At 39.8% G+C, this 15526-nt stretch overlaps 1 protein-coding gene across 1 annotated transcript in view; it reads left to right on the forward strand.

Moving 5' to 3' along the window:
* Positions 1-15526, forward strand: part of TIAM2 (TIAM Rac1 associated GEF 2) — an 88590-nt gene that overhangs the window by 38691 nt on the left and 34373 nt on the right. Inside the window, exon 13 of the mRNA XM_065680600.1 lies at positions 383-643. Coding sequence (XP_065536672.1) covers positions 383-643 — 261 coding nt within the window. The remainder of the gene's footprint in view (positions 1-382; positions 644-15526) is intronic.

The following is a 15526-nucleotide window of genomic DNA, read 5'->3' on the forward strand; positions in this document are numbered from 1 at the left end:
TTGTTCTTCCCACGTAACGAACTAGGTGTTATGGTGCTATACACTGGTGGTATCCGATTCATGAGAGGTGCCTCTATGCTAATCTTCTTGAAAGTTGTGCTGCCCTCTCATCTGCAAATTCTGTAGTATCTTTTGAAAGACACAACTCAATTGCTTTACTGTGTGTAACACCTATCAAAGTAAGCATGAGGTCAGTGGGTGTATTTATAGCACAAATAAAGCTCCCATGGATTCTAATGGATTTCTTGCAGGATTAGGCTATTTGAATTAAAACCATAAAAATAGAAGGTGAATCAGTGTAAGCTTTGTTTTGTGACCCTTTACAATTGTATTCCCTATTTTTTTTTTCTCTTTCTCCTTCTTTCCTTTCATATGCTCCCAGGGCTCCGAGTAGGCAATGAAATTCTGAGCGTAAATGGAGAGGCAGTGTCTGATCTTGACCTCAGGCAGATGGAGTTACTGTTTTCAGAGAGAAGTGTAATGCTCACTCTGAGAATGAACCAGTATGGGACCCAGCAACCCTTATGTGCGTCCTGGTCTGATAGTGACATTTCCAGGGACCCAAAGACTTTGTTGCCCCCTCCAAACCAGTCACAGCTCCTAGAAGAGTTTCTAGATAACTTCAAAAAGAACACAGCAAATGGTAAGAGGTTGACAGTAATTCCATTAATTCCACCTTACTTCCACTACCACTGTTTTTTAAAGCTCAGTTATGTTTAAAATCCTGCGCTTGCCTTAGTGAGAAACCCAAGTACAAATTAAGTTCCATTTATGCTCTGCATCCGTTGTTATATTAGTTTCTAGAAAGTAGAAATGGAAGAGAATATGAATTTCTGCATGAAAATTATATTCTTTTAATCTGTTTAGTTGCACATCCAGTATTACCGAGTGCTCTCTTAACTGTTCTGTGTCATTTTGGGTACCTCTAGTGCATCTATTTCCCAGGTACTGGTGGTTGAAATGATGCAATGACTTTTTGAGGCAGAAATATTGTTCTATGTTTACCATGCTTTACATATGGTAAAGTACCACATGCATTCAGAGTACCTTAAATGCAAAAATCATCTTTGCCTCAGAAAGGAGTCATTTAGCTCTGCTCCCGCCCAATGATATTGTGTTCCCATTGGACACAGCTACTCACTGCGTAGAAGAAAGTCTGTGAAAACAACTTTCATAGGAATTGTTTTGCTACTACCTGCTAATATTTCTTACTTAATGTGATATCACTGTATTAAGCATTGCATGGAGGTCATATTCTAAAAATGCTGTTTCAGAGTGAGCTCTTGATGAGTTTCCATATGAGGAGCATCAGGCAGGGAAGGTGCTAAAAGCCTACATGATAAGAACTGCTCCCGGATGGCACACGGCCCTCCCTAGCCTCCAAGAAGGTTCTAGTGCTCGCTGCTGGATTGCCTTTTCATGTGAAAATAGATGGTGCAATATAGAGAGGTACTGCTGCACTGGGTTGAAGAGAGCTGTGGTCACCCTTTCCTTCCTTTAGCTGCTCTTACTTCATATGAGAATCTCATCTTGTGATAACAGAATACTTGCAGACGCCTGTCTGAAGTAGAAAGTATGTGGGGATTTGCTCTCCTTCCTTCCCACGTCTTGATTATTTTTCAAACAAGATAGAAGCAAATTCTCTAATTTCTTGACTGTAAAAGGTGCAGTTTCCTAACTGCACCTCTGGGGGATGCTAGTAAAATTCTGCGGGAAGGCTAGTCAATGTGCACAGCTGTGTGAGGAGAGCAGCAAGAGGTGCAAAAAGGGATCCTGATTTTTGTATATAATTGCGGTGGCAAGTGTTTTCTGATTGGATTTTTTTTCGTAATTAAAAATGGGAGAAGAAAAAGAATCACATAGGAGAAGTTGTTAGAATGGATTTAATTATAAAGCAATTTTATTAGGTCATCTTTTGAAATTAAAAGAAATCTGAATGCAAGATTTGTGATATAGTAAGTAGCATCTCTCTCAGGGGCCTTGTTTCAATTTAAAATGCCATTAAATTGACTAGTGGCACATAAAAGTTAGTGTCATAAACCAAAAATTATGATAGAGCTAATTAATTACATAATTATACCAGGGCTATCATTCAGCTTGTTGGCTTGCTATCATAGGCCAGCATTACCTGGAGTATTCCATATAATAAATGTATGTGTCCATTCACTAGATTCTTCATTCCTTCGGGATAAATTTGCAACCTGTGCAAATATTCCATTATAATAGGAAATTACTGGAGTATGTATTATACTCTAAGCACTAGTGGATAAAGGGACATAGTGTATTTGCTTTTCTGCTTAAAAGCAACTAAGGAAGATTTATTTTATTTTGCAAAGGAACAAATAGTTCTAAATTAAGCTTCGTGAGAAGGACTTTCATGTTTATTGAACTCAGTGCTTAGTGTCCGATCACCTGATCGAGTTCAAATAGAAACAGAAGAAAATGGCATTACTTTGAATTAATAGATAATCATAAAGGGTTTAACTGTTCTGTGTCCTGTTGCTCAGGATTTTAATAAGATTTTAGATAAGAAGAGGGAGTGTTTAATGATCCAAGCGGGGATTTGGGGGCCGGTGCCTCCTAAATTCATATCCAGTGTTTAATACTGTTCTGTCTCCTTTGGTACAGTTGAGTGAGTCACTCTTAAGACCACAGCTGAAGGAAATAATTTGTGACATTTACTTGTCCATGTTGAGCCTGTTCTTCCAAGGCAGTGCTTTTGAAAGTCAGTTAATGCCAGCGGAGGGGAACATCTTTCAAAAATCAAGCACGGTTTGGCTCAAGGTACATACCTGGAGTTAAAAACATAAATGGTTCTGCTGGCACCTGCCTGCTTTTAAAAATTAACTGACTGTATTTATCTTTCTAGAGTATTATGAGGGTTAATGAGCTAAAATTAACAAAGTGTTTGGAAAATGGAAATTTTCGGCACTGAGTCATATGGTAATACCCTGCCTCGTGCTTGGTGGCAACCACCAGGCAAAAGCAAACCAGAATTTACTTTAAATCAGTGGCTTCATATAACTTGGATGGTAATAGTTTGTCCACATTTGTTTATGGTTTTGTAACTGCTTAGCATGACTGTGATGAATGCCTTTTTCTATGTATTATGCTATCTTAAGGATACCCAAGTATATCTCATGGCAACTTTGGCAGCCTTTACTGTACAGAAGGGAAGTGATTGACTTTCTCCAAAGCCGCTAGCTCTGCCGGTCCTAAAAGTAATTCCCAGGGAATTTTCTATGAGAGTGATTCATTTTCTCCAAGAGGTTGCTGTACCCTTGTTATAGCTGTATTTTGGACCTGCTGTGGTCATATCATTTGATCTCCCACATGGCAATGCTATGTGGTGACTGTTTAGCCACTTGGCTAGCAATAAGCTTATCCTGGAAAAGAAATGAGATCAAGTACTTTTAAAAAATGCACTTGTAAATGTGGAAAACCAAATAACAGAGCAACTAAATTTGCTCCAAGCTCCAGTGCTAAGGAAATTAAACAAATATTTGTGTAGAAATAAAAAATGAGGGAATTGGACTGGAATTCTTATAACTGGGGAAAAAGAAAAAGCCTCATTTTTTCCTCCCAGTGGATATTTGAGGAATAAACAACAGAAAAGGCACAAGATTGAAAACTGTATATTTAGGGCAATCCTGTGTGGGTTAATGGTATATCTATAGAGTGCTGAGGTAGGAGGTAGAAGTGTTAGTAGGTGTGAAAACCCATTGCAGTATGTGGGTTGCTGTCTGAGTAGTACTTACTTTTTTTTTTCCCCAGAAAGTGGGGTTTTGCCACAAAAGCTGTCATTTCTGGTTAGCTGGCACTGTTGAAATCAACCCTAACTTGTAAATAGGTCTCTGTGATTAAGAGTTAAAAAATAAAAAGGGGGAAGGAGAGAAAAAAGTGGTGAATTGCAGTTTGGATATGCTTTAATGAGTTAACACACTTTCATCTTGGTGGGATAGAGAGCTAAATGGGAAAAGAAAGATGGTCGTACTGTTCCTTTGCTCCCTGTTGTAGTCCTCAGCTTTGGGGAAAGGCACTTACCTTCTGTATGGGATCTTGGTTCCTGTCTGGCCTGTCTTTCTAGAGGTGTGGTCCCAGGAGCATGAAGAAGTCTTGGGTGCTGCCGACAAAGGGGAGGCTTGCTCCTCCTCTTCCTCCTCCCCTGCACTGCCTTAGCCTTCCCTTCCAGCCCCACAGCACTCACCCCACCCCTGTGCTGGCAGCGGCACTTGCTGGAGCCTTTGAAGAAGCTAGTTGAGGAGAAAACTTTCTTTCCCCCTCCCCTGCAAACTCGGTGAGTTGAACCAGTGGGTGCAGAGGTCTGACAAGAGCCAGAGCCAGGCAAGGAGGATAAGGATGAGAGTGAGCAGGCAGGTGCCAGGGGAGAGCTGGTTGCAAGGAGAGTTACTGTCAGAGAGGGCAAGCTCTCTTTCAGTTGACCTTCCCACAGAACACCTCTTCAGCCATTTTCATAGAATCCTAGAATGGTTTAAGTTGGAAGGAACCTTAAAGATCATCTAGTTCCAGGCAACCTGACATGAGCAGGGAAACCCTGCACTAGGCCAGGTTCCTCAAAGCCCTGTCCAACCTTGCCTTGAACATCTTCCGGAAATGTTCCCATTTTGGAGCATGGCTTTTGCCCTCTGCTTTCCCACCCCTTGCACTGATTCCTGAAAAAGAGCATAGTCTGTGACATGCTGTTTTGAGTCACTCCTGAGGAACCTGTTTCACATTGTATAAAGCATGGCTGGAGTCAGAGAGTCAGTCTTCGTGGTGTTTGACAAGTAGCTGGGATGTGTGTTGGAGAGGAGCAATGACATTTCAGCTCTTAATCTGCTGAGAACCGAGATATTTTTGCAACATGCAGTTGCTTCAGGAGGAGGATCAGGAGGATCCCCCTCACGTGGGAAGTGGCTCTTCTGTTTCTGAAGACATGAGCCATTTCTGATTTTTATCTTAGTAAGCACTCACGGAAGCAAAGCACATCAGCCGGCCACAAGCGAAATTTTGACATGACTAAATCGTTATTAAGACCGCATTTTTTAAATTAATTGGTTTGGATTAAATTCCAAGGTGCTTTCTGTGTCAAATGAGCTTCACTAGATGGTTTAGATGCCTCTGTAAAGTGTAATTGCGACTCACAGCTTCTCCAGAAAACTTTGCTCCAACCAGGTTTGTCAGATACCACCAAGCTGAGGGAGGAAAAGAAGGGGGAGAGGTTGACTCTGCAGCCAGCTGGCTGTATGCATGTTGCTGTACACACCTCCTGAGGCAGCAGTCCCTGTATCCTACTCCAGCCCCAATCCAGCCTGAATATCAGAAAGACCTGTGCGTCCCTCTTAAGAATAGAGATCAGTCAGGAGGATGTGAAACTAAGATGGTCTATAGCCTCCAGCAGCTGGGAACTGCCTGGAGCACTGTCTCAGACCACTCTGCTTGTTGCTGTTTGCCTGTAGTTTTTAAAGCATTTTGTATGTGTCTTTTAATATAAAGTTTTGATATAAAGTTTAGTTTTTACAAAAGTAAAACTGAAACTTAACTGAGAAACATTTCTAAAATAACTTCTATGTTTAGCTGTTCCCAAATGGAGTCCTGTTTGTTCACCTAGCTGCTGTTTCAACATTTAAATTCTCTTGATTGTGCTGTAGGTCATGGCCTTCTTTCCATTCCATGTGTGGGGAATCAAAGAAACTTTTTATTCTTTCACAGGAAACTTTTGAGCTCAGAAGAGGTACATATTGCTTCTTAGCTTCCCAAGTTCTAAGGGCACCCTCAGTCCTGATCTGTTAGTTGTGCAGGTCTGCACACATTGCTCACTCTTGCCTAGTAGGTCTCATCCGGTGGTTTTGTGTGGTGTGAGGCAACACATTAGAAATGCATTGCTTCTTTTTAACATACACATATAGTTGCCTATGCAGCATGACTACTTATTTGTCTGAAGGTAGATGACTGCTGTGTTTTCTTGTTTTTAATCACTACCTAATTTACTTCAGCAGGAAGCCACATAGATGTGATTGAACACTCAGTGGCTGTTCGTCAAAGCAAGCTCAGAAGTGAGGTGTGTGTTTACAGTAGTCTTGGACAATTGTGGGAGGTTGGCTCCCACTCCAGCCATTTGTGTGCTGTTAATGCAAGTCTCTGTCCTGTGCTCATATGAATCACTGGGAAAAGACTAGGTCTGGCGTGTGACAATACCCAGAACCTTAGCAGGATAAAGGTTAATTCAAAGAAAATGTTTGCCTCTTCAGTATATGCTAGCCTTCAGAAGCTGGATCTACAGGAGCACTCATTGCCTGCTGCATGTTTTGCAATGCAGAGTGTTTCCCAAGAGTGTTGGTTTAATGCGCTCTTGCTGGCACTTGACAAACTGTCCTGTTGGCTTCCTGCTAGATGTGTATGCTGCAAATTAGAAGATTGTTTATGCTATAAAATGGAACAGCCTTAAATACTCTTCATTGTGCTTTTCTAATGAAAGAGCATTCTGTTCTGCTTTGCTAAGTGATGCTATGATTTAGTCCCTGTAAAATCAGTGGGCCTAATTGTTCTTTCCTGGTATAAACTCCATTAAACCATGTGGAGCTGCACCTTCAGGCTCGGTGACAATATGTAAGCATAAATCATGACATTGCCTGTCCTACTGAATTCTGTGGCATGATAATATGGACAGCAAGAAGATTTATTATGATGATAAAGTTGGAGTCATGACTTACAGCACATCAGCAGATATTTTGTGTTTCACAGAGGTAAGATAGGTTGAGTAATTATAAAACCTGTTTAAGCTAGCCGCAAATTCTTGCTAAACTATTAAGTAACTTTTGGGGGGTTGTTTTGGTGGTTTTTTTTTTTTCTTTTTTCTTTCTGTTTTCACTACTTTTATGCCTATGAATCTGAGATGAAGAAGAAAATGTACCAGTAAGGTGGTACACTTGGTACCTGGAAAGGGCCAGCTCCATTTGCTTTCCAACTCTCCTCAGTGCAAATGACCTCTGAGAATGGCCAAAAACATTCTATGTGAGCAGTCCTACAGTAGCAGCAGAAACCAGGAGAAGAACCACTGGCAGCGCCTCTGCATGTCCAGTAGCCCCAGCCTGGAATCCTAATGACAACTGTGGGCTGCAGCCTTTGCTGACACTTGTAGAGGACGGTGGCCACCCAGCATGGGCTCTGCTACATCTTCTTCCTCCATATCCCAAGCACATAGCCCCAGTTGTTGAACTGGAGTAGAAAGGTGATACATAACTACAGCTAACACTGGCTTCCAGTGAGACTGTATAAAGAAGGCATTTGTTATGCACTTAGGAAATTAATGTATTTAAGTAAGAATTTGAGAAGCAAATGTGAAGCATTAAGCTTAAAACTGAAAAGCCTGAACAGTCGTCCGACTGGCAGAACTTGGACAGAGAAAGTTTAGAAAGCTAAATAACCTTACATAAACATACCATTGACATGCAGAGGGCTAATAGGCATTGCTACAGAATTGCAGGCAGCTATTCCCTATTATGTTGCTAATTTGTATCTCCTATGGATTACTGAATTAGCAAATGAGTCAAATTACTTTGCTTCATCATGAACAGTTAAATTAACAAAGGAACTCCTAAGGGATCTAAAGGACTCTGCTCCAGCTTCAAAATGGATATTTCTGCAGATATTAAAAAAAATACAAACCCCAAAATACCCCCCAAAAAACAGCATAAAGCAACCTACAGAAAGTCACACTTGCAGAAGTAGGTGGCTGACTGGAGCTAAGCCACTGTTCAGCATGTGGCACAACATGTCTTAAGCAAGCTGTAAGATACAAGAATATTTGCATGAACATACTGGCTTTTTCTAAACAAGAAAATGTGGCGTGTTTAAAGGAAAGCATCACTTGCCTCACTGAAGGATGAGAAAAAAGGAGAGTCTTGTCCTGCCTGAGCATTTCAGACCCTGTCCAGAAGTATGAGTTTCTCTTTGTCTAGGCAGTATCAGATCTGCAAAAGGAAGCAGCCTGGTTGCACTGTCCTTCGGGAAGCGTGTAGAGCACCTTCCAGTGTTTCCTAGTTTGCTCCCTGAAGGCAAAACATATGCATGAGAGGGGCCATGAAGGGAACTTTCTTCTCTGGCCTGTGATTGCATGTCTTGTTTGGTAACAATTTGTCATGTCAGTGACAGGCATCTAGTAATTCTGTGCTCAAGAACCCTATTTGAAGACTGGTGTTATGACAGCTGTATGCTAATTTTCTTCCCAGATTTAACATCTTGAATGAATTTCTGAATGAAGTTTCTAGCTACACCGAAGAGTCAGTTGTTACAGCCTTTATGCTAAGCTGAGAACATACCTTCTAGCCAGTCCCAAAACAGGTTACAAAATGCCTTGGACGGCAATAAATGATAAAAGCCAAAATACCTTGCAGAGATTAAAAGATTTCTGAATTATTAAAATCCAGCGCATTTTTTGTGAATTTTCTTTAACGTGTTTAGTTTTAATTGTCTAGAAACTAAAGTTATATCTACTAAGAGACTCAAGTCATATTAATTCAGCAATATGTGCTAGCTGGTATCTGAAGTTAGGTCAGAGGCTTTCAGAAGAACTTGAAAATTTTCTAGACAAAAAGAGGAATGGGTTTTGAATTGGTAACAAATTTATTGTTTCACTATCTTTTTATCTGTTGGCTAAAGCAGCATGAAAGCTGTAAACCACTGTACAGTTAATAATCACAGTTACCACCCACAAATTGATTTTAATTTACTTCGGCATTGGAGTGTGAATGCCTAAGTAATAATACATGCCTGTTAGTATCAGCTGTGGGGTATAACAACTGAATTGGCACTGTGCAATAGTTAAAAACTTTAATAAATTCCAGTTAAAATTACTGAATTGAACTAACACTCCCATAAGTCTACAAAACTTAATTGGAGATTAATAGGAGCCTACACTTAGGGTCCATGGTACCTTACTTATTTGCCCAGATTCACAGAGAACCCCAGTGAAGATGAAAGGTGAATCAAATTGCTCTGGCTTTCAGATTGATGTTTCGATTGGTATTTCTCATACGTGGCTGCAACCTACCTGCCTTCTCTTATATCTGTTTCCTTAGTGCAGAAGGTACCTGGAGACAACTTTTAGTCTAGAAATGAAATGTGGCTGTAAAAAATCTTTGTGCTAAGCTCAGTGCTTAGCAGCCAGTTTTCATATATGGAGACTTGTACTGGTAGGGCAGAAGAGTGCAAAAAACCCCCCAAAAACAAAGCCCCAAAATTATTTGTTTGTTTGCTGCTGCGACATGCAGAGGAAATAGATCAACAGCTTGAGGTAAAGTAGGACCTTTCAGTGTACTTTTCCTAGGTGGAAAGTAGCTCTTCAGACATCACTTCAGCTCGACCATTCTTCTGCTACAAGCTCTGAATTTTTTTCAGCTGCCTTTTCATTGAATTTGTAGTCATCATTCTCTGGCCAAAGATGGTTTAGAGGAAGAAATCTACTTTCATGTGAAGGTCTTACAGAACTTTATGCCTCCAAATGCCTCCTGATGTTTCCAGACACGGACCTTCATGATGGAAACTCTGGAGCAAGTCCAGTATCCTCTTGTATTACAGCTTTACTGAACCTACCTAGCTTTATCCCCACACCTCATCTTCTAGACCCTCCTCACTTTTACTAGCAATTTCTCCAGTGCAAATGGCTGTTGTGGGACAGTTAATGAATCCTCCATGGGAGTTTGAATTCTCCTTCCAAAACTCTCTTGCTTTTGTCCTGATCACAGTTAACGTGCTCTTTGCAACCTATATAGAAATTTAAAGGACTGCAGAGATTGCATGGGCTCTGTACTGGATGCCAGTTACAGGCTGTTCCCTGCTGATCTCAGGGGATAACATGAGCCAAAAGAACTGAAAGGTCTGATCTTCAAATAACAAGACGCATGAGTTATGAATAACTGAACTAGTGAACCCAGCACCCTTCATATCTCTCTGGTGAAACTTGGATGCCTTCTTTAACAGAGATTGTGAGAATGTCTCTTGAAAGACATTCAGTAAATTCCTTCAGATCAACTGTTACTTTCTGAAAGATCTCTCTTGAAGTCAGAAAGGAAAAGCAAACAGAAGGAAATGCTTACATACCTATTTTTAAACTTCACTACAAAAGAATAAATATACTGTTGAAAACCTGAAATATATTTGGTTGTATCAAACCAAAAGTAATAAGCACATATATGCTACCTGCCAGGTTGGGCCATTTAAGTTATAGGTATTAGACCTAGAGTTAGAGTTCACCACACTGATACTTCTCCAGGCAATGCTGGAATGCTTCACCTACCACTCCCTGTTTTTTCAGTAAGTTTGAAGGCATTAAGACCACCAAGGCTTTGTACCTTTCTGAGAGTTGGCTCAGACTTTAGTATGATTTGCACCAGGGATTTTGGAAATACTTATCTTCTCTTGGAAATTTACTTTTCTCTTGATAGTAACATTGGCTAGAAGAATATGGGAACTGCAAGCTTATCATAATTAACTGATCAGTCTGGAGAATAAACACAACAATAAAAAATGCAGCATTCCATACACCTGGCTCAACTTTATTACCCAAACGTAGTATCTCATTTCCATCCAAACCATGCAGCTGTGTTATGGAAAAGCTCTGTAATGGGGAGGGGGAGAATATTCTACATGCTGAAGATTGGCTGTATTGTGTTTTATTGTCAGTTTCTAGAGCATTTGGGAATTAGTGAAAATATTGAATGCATTCTTTCCTAGTGGATAGACTGGACCTCCTATAATTCCTTGTAATTACAGCTCCTAATTTTTTTTCAAGCTAAAATTCCTATTAGTATTCTCAGAAATAAGTTGATGCCCACTTTTTTGGTAACAGCTATCTGAAATCACTGGATAATACCAGTGTTTAAAAATGCTGTCAGTTGCTCTGATTTGAGATCAGGGTATCTGTACTTTATAGCCTAGACCAAGCTCGAAGCTCTGCGTGTGTGTTTTAAGTACTGCAGATAAAAAACTGCATCAGCAAGGACATGAAATGAGAGCCCCATTTCCCTCTCAGGTGCCAAAGAACTACAAATGAGAAAAAGATCAGTTTGTAGCAGAATAACCACTGGAGTTCATTATTAAATGAACATCTGAGCTGGAATCAGCAAGTGACTGGGGTGTAGGGCAGCTCTTGGCATTTCTTCACCAATGTGCACTTGTGATATAAGCATTCTTTTACCCATAAACACTCTTTGCCAGTATCTTTACACACCACTACTAATGAAACTTAAACTATTTCTTGTGCTCTACTGAACAGACAGAGCCTTTCAGTGATGTGTCCATGCAGCTGTATTTGGGCATCTGTGTAACACTTGTGCTACATTGGTGACAGAGAAACATAGAATGGGAAAGAATTTCCAGACTCAGTGAGCCCAGTACTCTGCTAGTTGAGGCTTTCAGCAACCCTATTGATACATTTATCCTATTCCATTTTTAAATAGGATAGAGTGTTTTGTTGTTTACTCTCAGGTAAGTTGTTTATGTGATGGTTGAAAGCTAGTCTTTTAACTGAAGACATATATATTGAAGACAAGTATATTGAAGAGAGGGGCATATTCCTGGCCGATGTTATAACTGAACAATATCTGCTGGCCTTGACAATTGCTGAAGTAGCTCTATCTCACAACTACATGTTGTTAACCCCTTCTTCACACTTCCATGCTTCTTTTCTTTCATGTTTCCAGCTGAGGAGCCACAGCTTATAGAAGGAATTGCTCTTACTGGTCCCTGATACCTTGTTCTATGTAATTTCATTATGGCACTGTGGCCCCATCTTCAAGGTCATCTTGCACCTCCTTTATGCATCTCCAGTCATGCTTTTAATTAATGCTGTGTATTAACTTTGAATGATTAAAGTATTTAATAAGAATAATTCCTATTGTACTTTCTTTAATAAAACAAATAATGAAAACACTAAGTAAAATTGGTCCCCAAATCCATGCTAGACAAAATCTATCATTAGCTTCTCCTGGGCTTAGAAATACATTCAGGCTGATCTACTGTTACATTATCTGCTAGCAGTTCTGCCTTAATTCCTATCCTTTTCATTTTAGCTAATAATTTCCCTTGGGATATTATAAAGACTTATTTATTTATTTACTTACTTTTTTATTTTTAAGTAAGTTTCCAGAAGGTTGAATTTACCAAAGGCAGATGTCAGGTTAGTTTGACACGGTCTGTTTACCCATACCATATGTATATAACTTTCCATTTATCTCCACATTGTAAATTTTTCTTTCCTAAAATTGATTGCAAAAGCTTTAGATTACTACATAGGTCACAGATCTCATTAGATTTCCCCAGCATTTTTGTTTCTTCTTTAAACATAGCTACTGCTTGTTATTCACCAGCTGCATCATCCACTTTTCCCCATCATCAGTAAAATCATTTATTAAAATCAGTGCTCTTTGAGTTTCAATTTCATATGCCAGGTTTACAGTGTTGAGAGCTAAAGAAAGTTTAATCCTCTGATGAGTTGCATGAGTTCAAATCGGATTGCACCCACCTCAGATATGTAATTTTCTAGTCATTAATTGCTACCCTGCCTCACTCTCCTCTGTTGAGGACAGGCAAATTTCAGCCTGAGTCAGTCACATCCTATGGGACTAGCTTTACCATGAACTTTAGGCTCTGAATCTATTCGCTGTAAGGAATGTTTGGTGATATGGTTAAGTGGATCGGTGGAGTTGTGGATACCAGGAAAGATTTACAGCTGCTAGCTGTTAATCAAGCATCTTAGCTTCATTGAAACAGACCCAGGTTTGGTTTCCTCACCTGAATCTGACAGAACAGGTGATTTCACCTCTTTCTCCTGCATCATGGATAAACATCTTGGTGTCAAGCTACTTCTTTTTGCTCTCTGTTAAGGATAATGTAAAGGATATGGTTTCATTCTGATGCAAAGCAAACTGTCTTTGAAATCTCAGAAACACTGCAGAATGGAAACCTGATTTTCTTTATTGGCATAGTCACTATATTTTTACTGAGGTCAGGACTGCCTGTCAGGGCGCCTCTACTTGCTGAGGGTAGTTATCAAGTGATACACGGAACTGCTGCACCTGCTAGGCCTGAAAATGATGCCCTACAGTGGTCTTAGTTTGTCTTGGAATGAGAGACTGAGTACATTTAATTTTGCTGTGTTATCTTCTCATGTAGAGCTAGAAGGAATGTTGTGTTCTATTATCATTGTCTAGAGTGGCAGGTGGAAACACACCCTCTTGCTGTAGTTTGAAAAGGGGGTGGTTACACCACCTGCGTAGTACTCGACATGTGATAACACTTGACATGCTTGTGATGGCTATTTGGCATTTTTTTTTTAAATTAGTGAAAAAAAAAATATAAACCAGAACAAGTTCTGAAGTATTATGGGGAAAAAAGAAATCATTAAAGAAACAGGATCCTCAGTTCCTATTTTCTTCTCATGGTAATTTTGCCTTTGCAGTGAGTGGCTAAAGTGGTAAGAGCAGTGCTGACTAGAAAGTAATTAAGGCTTCTTCATTAATTAAACAGAAAAAAAAAAAAAGAGAGATAAGTGACATTTGCATTTGTTGATGGCTTCTTTATGGTAAATGAATTGCCGGATGGTCGATGTTGATGTTTTCCAGTTGATTTCCTTTGGTATCTTGGCTGGGATTGTAGCACAGATTATTATTGTCTCGCACATCTGCTAGAGGATGTGTTTCCACTGTACCTCACTGCTCACAAACATGTGAATAACTTCCATATTGACCACTTGTATGTGTATCACCACAGTGATGTGGGAAGAGACATTGCTGTAGGCGTACAGAGCTCCAGGATATGCTGTATGTGTTTGTTTTTCTCACCAACTGCCCCATCTGTGTGTTCTATGCCTACTTTTAACTGAATTGTTGAGTAGTGAGGAGCATGACTTAGGAAGTATGCTTTCTTTCGGTTTTAAGTGCTTACATTGTAATTTCTCTTGAGTGACTGTGAGTCACGTATCTGCCTGCGAGCAAGACACAACATTGTAGGAGTAATGGCATTCTTCTTTGGTGATGCCATTGGCAGATGAAGGTGCTAAGCAGGTTCTTAGTACTTGGTTGTTCATTCCTAGAAACCAAGCAAAAAGTTCGTTACGCATTTCATATGATGTAGTTAATTAAGCTTTTCACATAATGGCATTTTCCATCTGTACTTTTCTAAGAATTTTAGTGTTTATCTGAGGTTGTGACTCTTCTTGTTTGCTGACTGTATTGGGTTTGCGTGGCAAGGTTTCAGTAGTGGGGACTCTACAGGGGTGGCTTTTGTGAGAAGCTGTTAGAAGCTTACCCTTGTGTCTGATAGAGCCAATGCCAGCCGGCTCCAAGTTTTGTTTAACTCAGTATTATCACTCCCTTTTTTCTTCCAGACAGGTTTATCACAAGTATGTTAATAGAATAAATCTGATGTACTACTGTAATGGAGCTGTATAGTCAGACTGAGTCATGGTATACTCACCACTACTATGCTGGAAAGCCCTTTAAGCAATGTTTCCAGAAAAGCAGTCCGTGTTCTCTTTAACTAGTCAGTTAATGTAATTATAGTGAGGTAAGTAATGTTAGAGAGCTTTCTAAAAATAATAATATTAATTAAAAAAACTGTCAGGAAGTGCTGATTTGACCTCACATTTGGATGATTTTTAGGAATGTGTATCTCCTTGCATTCTTTCCTGTGCTCATGCCCAGTAATAATCCAGAATATTATATACTGGAATGATTTCATATTCTCACAGTTTTGAATTAATTGTGTTCATAGTCTCTGCAGTTTTATTGCTAGTTTTCCCTGAAAGGATAGTGGTTACCTGCCTGTAAGGTAACAGTTTACACTGCTACTTTTGAACATCTTTGTTAGTAAGAATCCCATTGTAGAGCTAAATCTAAATTTGAATGTTCAAAGAAAATACCTTTTGTGTGGTTTGGCTTGATGCTCCCTTTCCGTGTAGTACTAGAAGCAGAGAGAATTCCAGTATTAAACTTGCTGCTGTATTGATGTCCTTAGGCTTTGCACTTGAAGTTACCCATTCTCCAAGGTAATACTCATTTTCTTTGCCCCTTCATTTGGTTGGGGTTTTTTGTTTGTTTTGTTTTAGCTATGCAGCTGATACTGGTGTTTTGTGCTCTTTGGGGATAATTTGGTGGTTTATAGAAGCAGATCCAAAGGAAGTCTGCTTCCACAGTAAGAGAAGGAAAGGGAGACAGGATATGGATGCTAAACTGATCAGCAAGCCATATGTCCTTCCTTCCTTCCCTCCCCCTGTTAGTTTGTCATGCAACGTGCAGTAGGATGTCCTTTTTCACCTTGGATCCTTTCCATGTAACTTTTTTTAGGTTTTACTATTTAAAATAACATTTACTGTTGCTTACCCTAACTACCATCAGCAACGCGTTCTGCCAATAGCAAGTGCTATAAAAATGCTAAAAGCTATATAGACCTACTACTGACAGTCCTATAGACTACAAAGGAAAAACAAAGATTGGGGTGAAGGGCGGAAAAGATATATCATCTGGAC

This window comes from Lathamus discolor, chromosome 5, assembly GCF_037157495.1.
Source record: "Lathamus discolor isolate bLatDis1 chromosome 5, bLatDis1.hap1, whole genome shotgun sequence".
In the NCBI taxonomy this organism is placed as follows: Eukaryota; Metazoa; Chordata; class Aves; order Psittaciformes; family Psittacidae; genus Lathamus; species Lathamus discolor.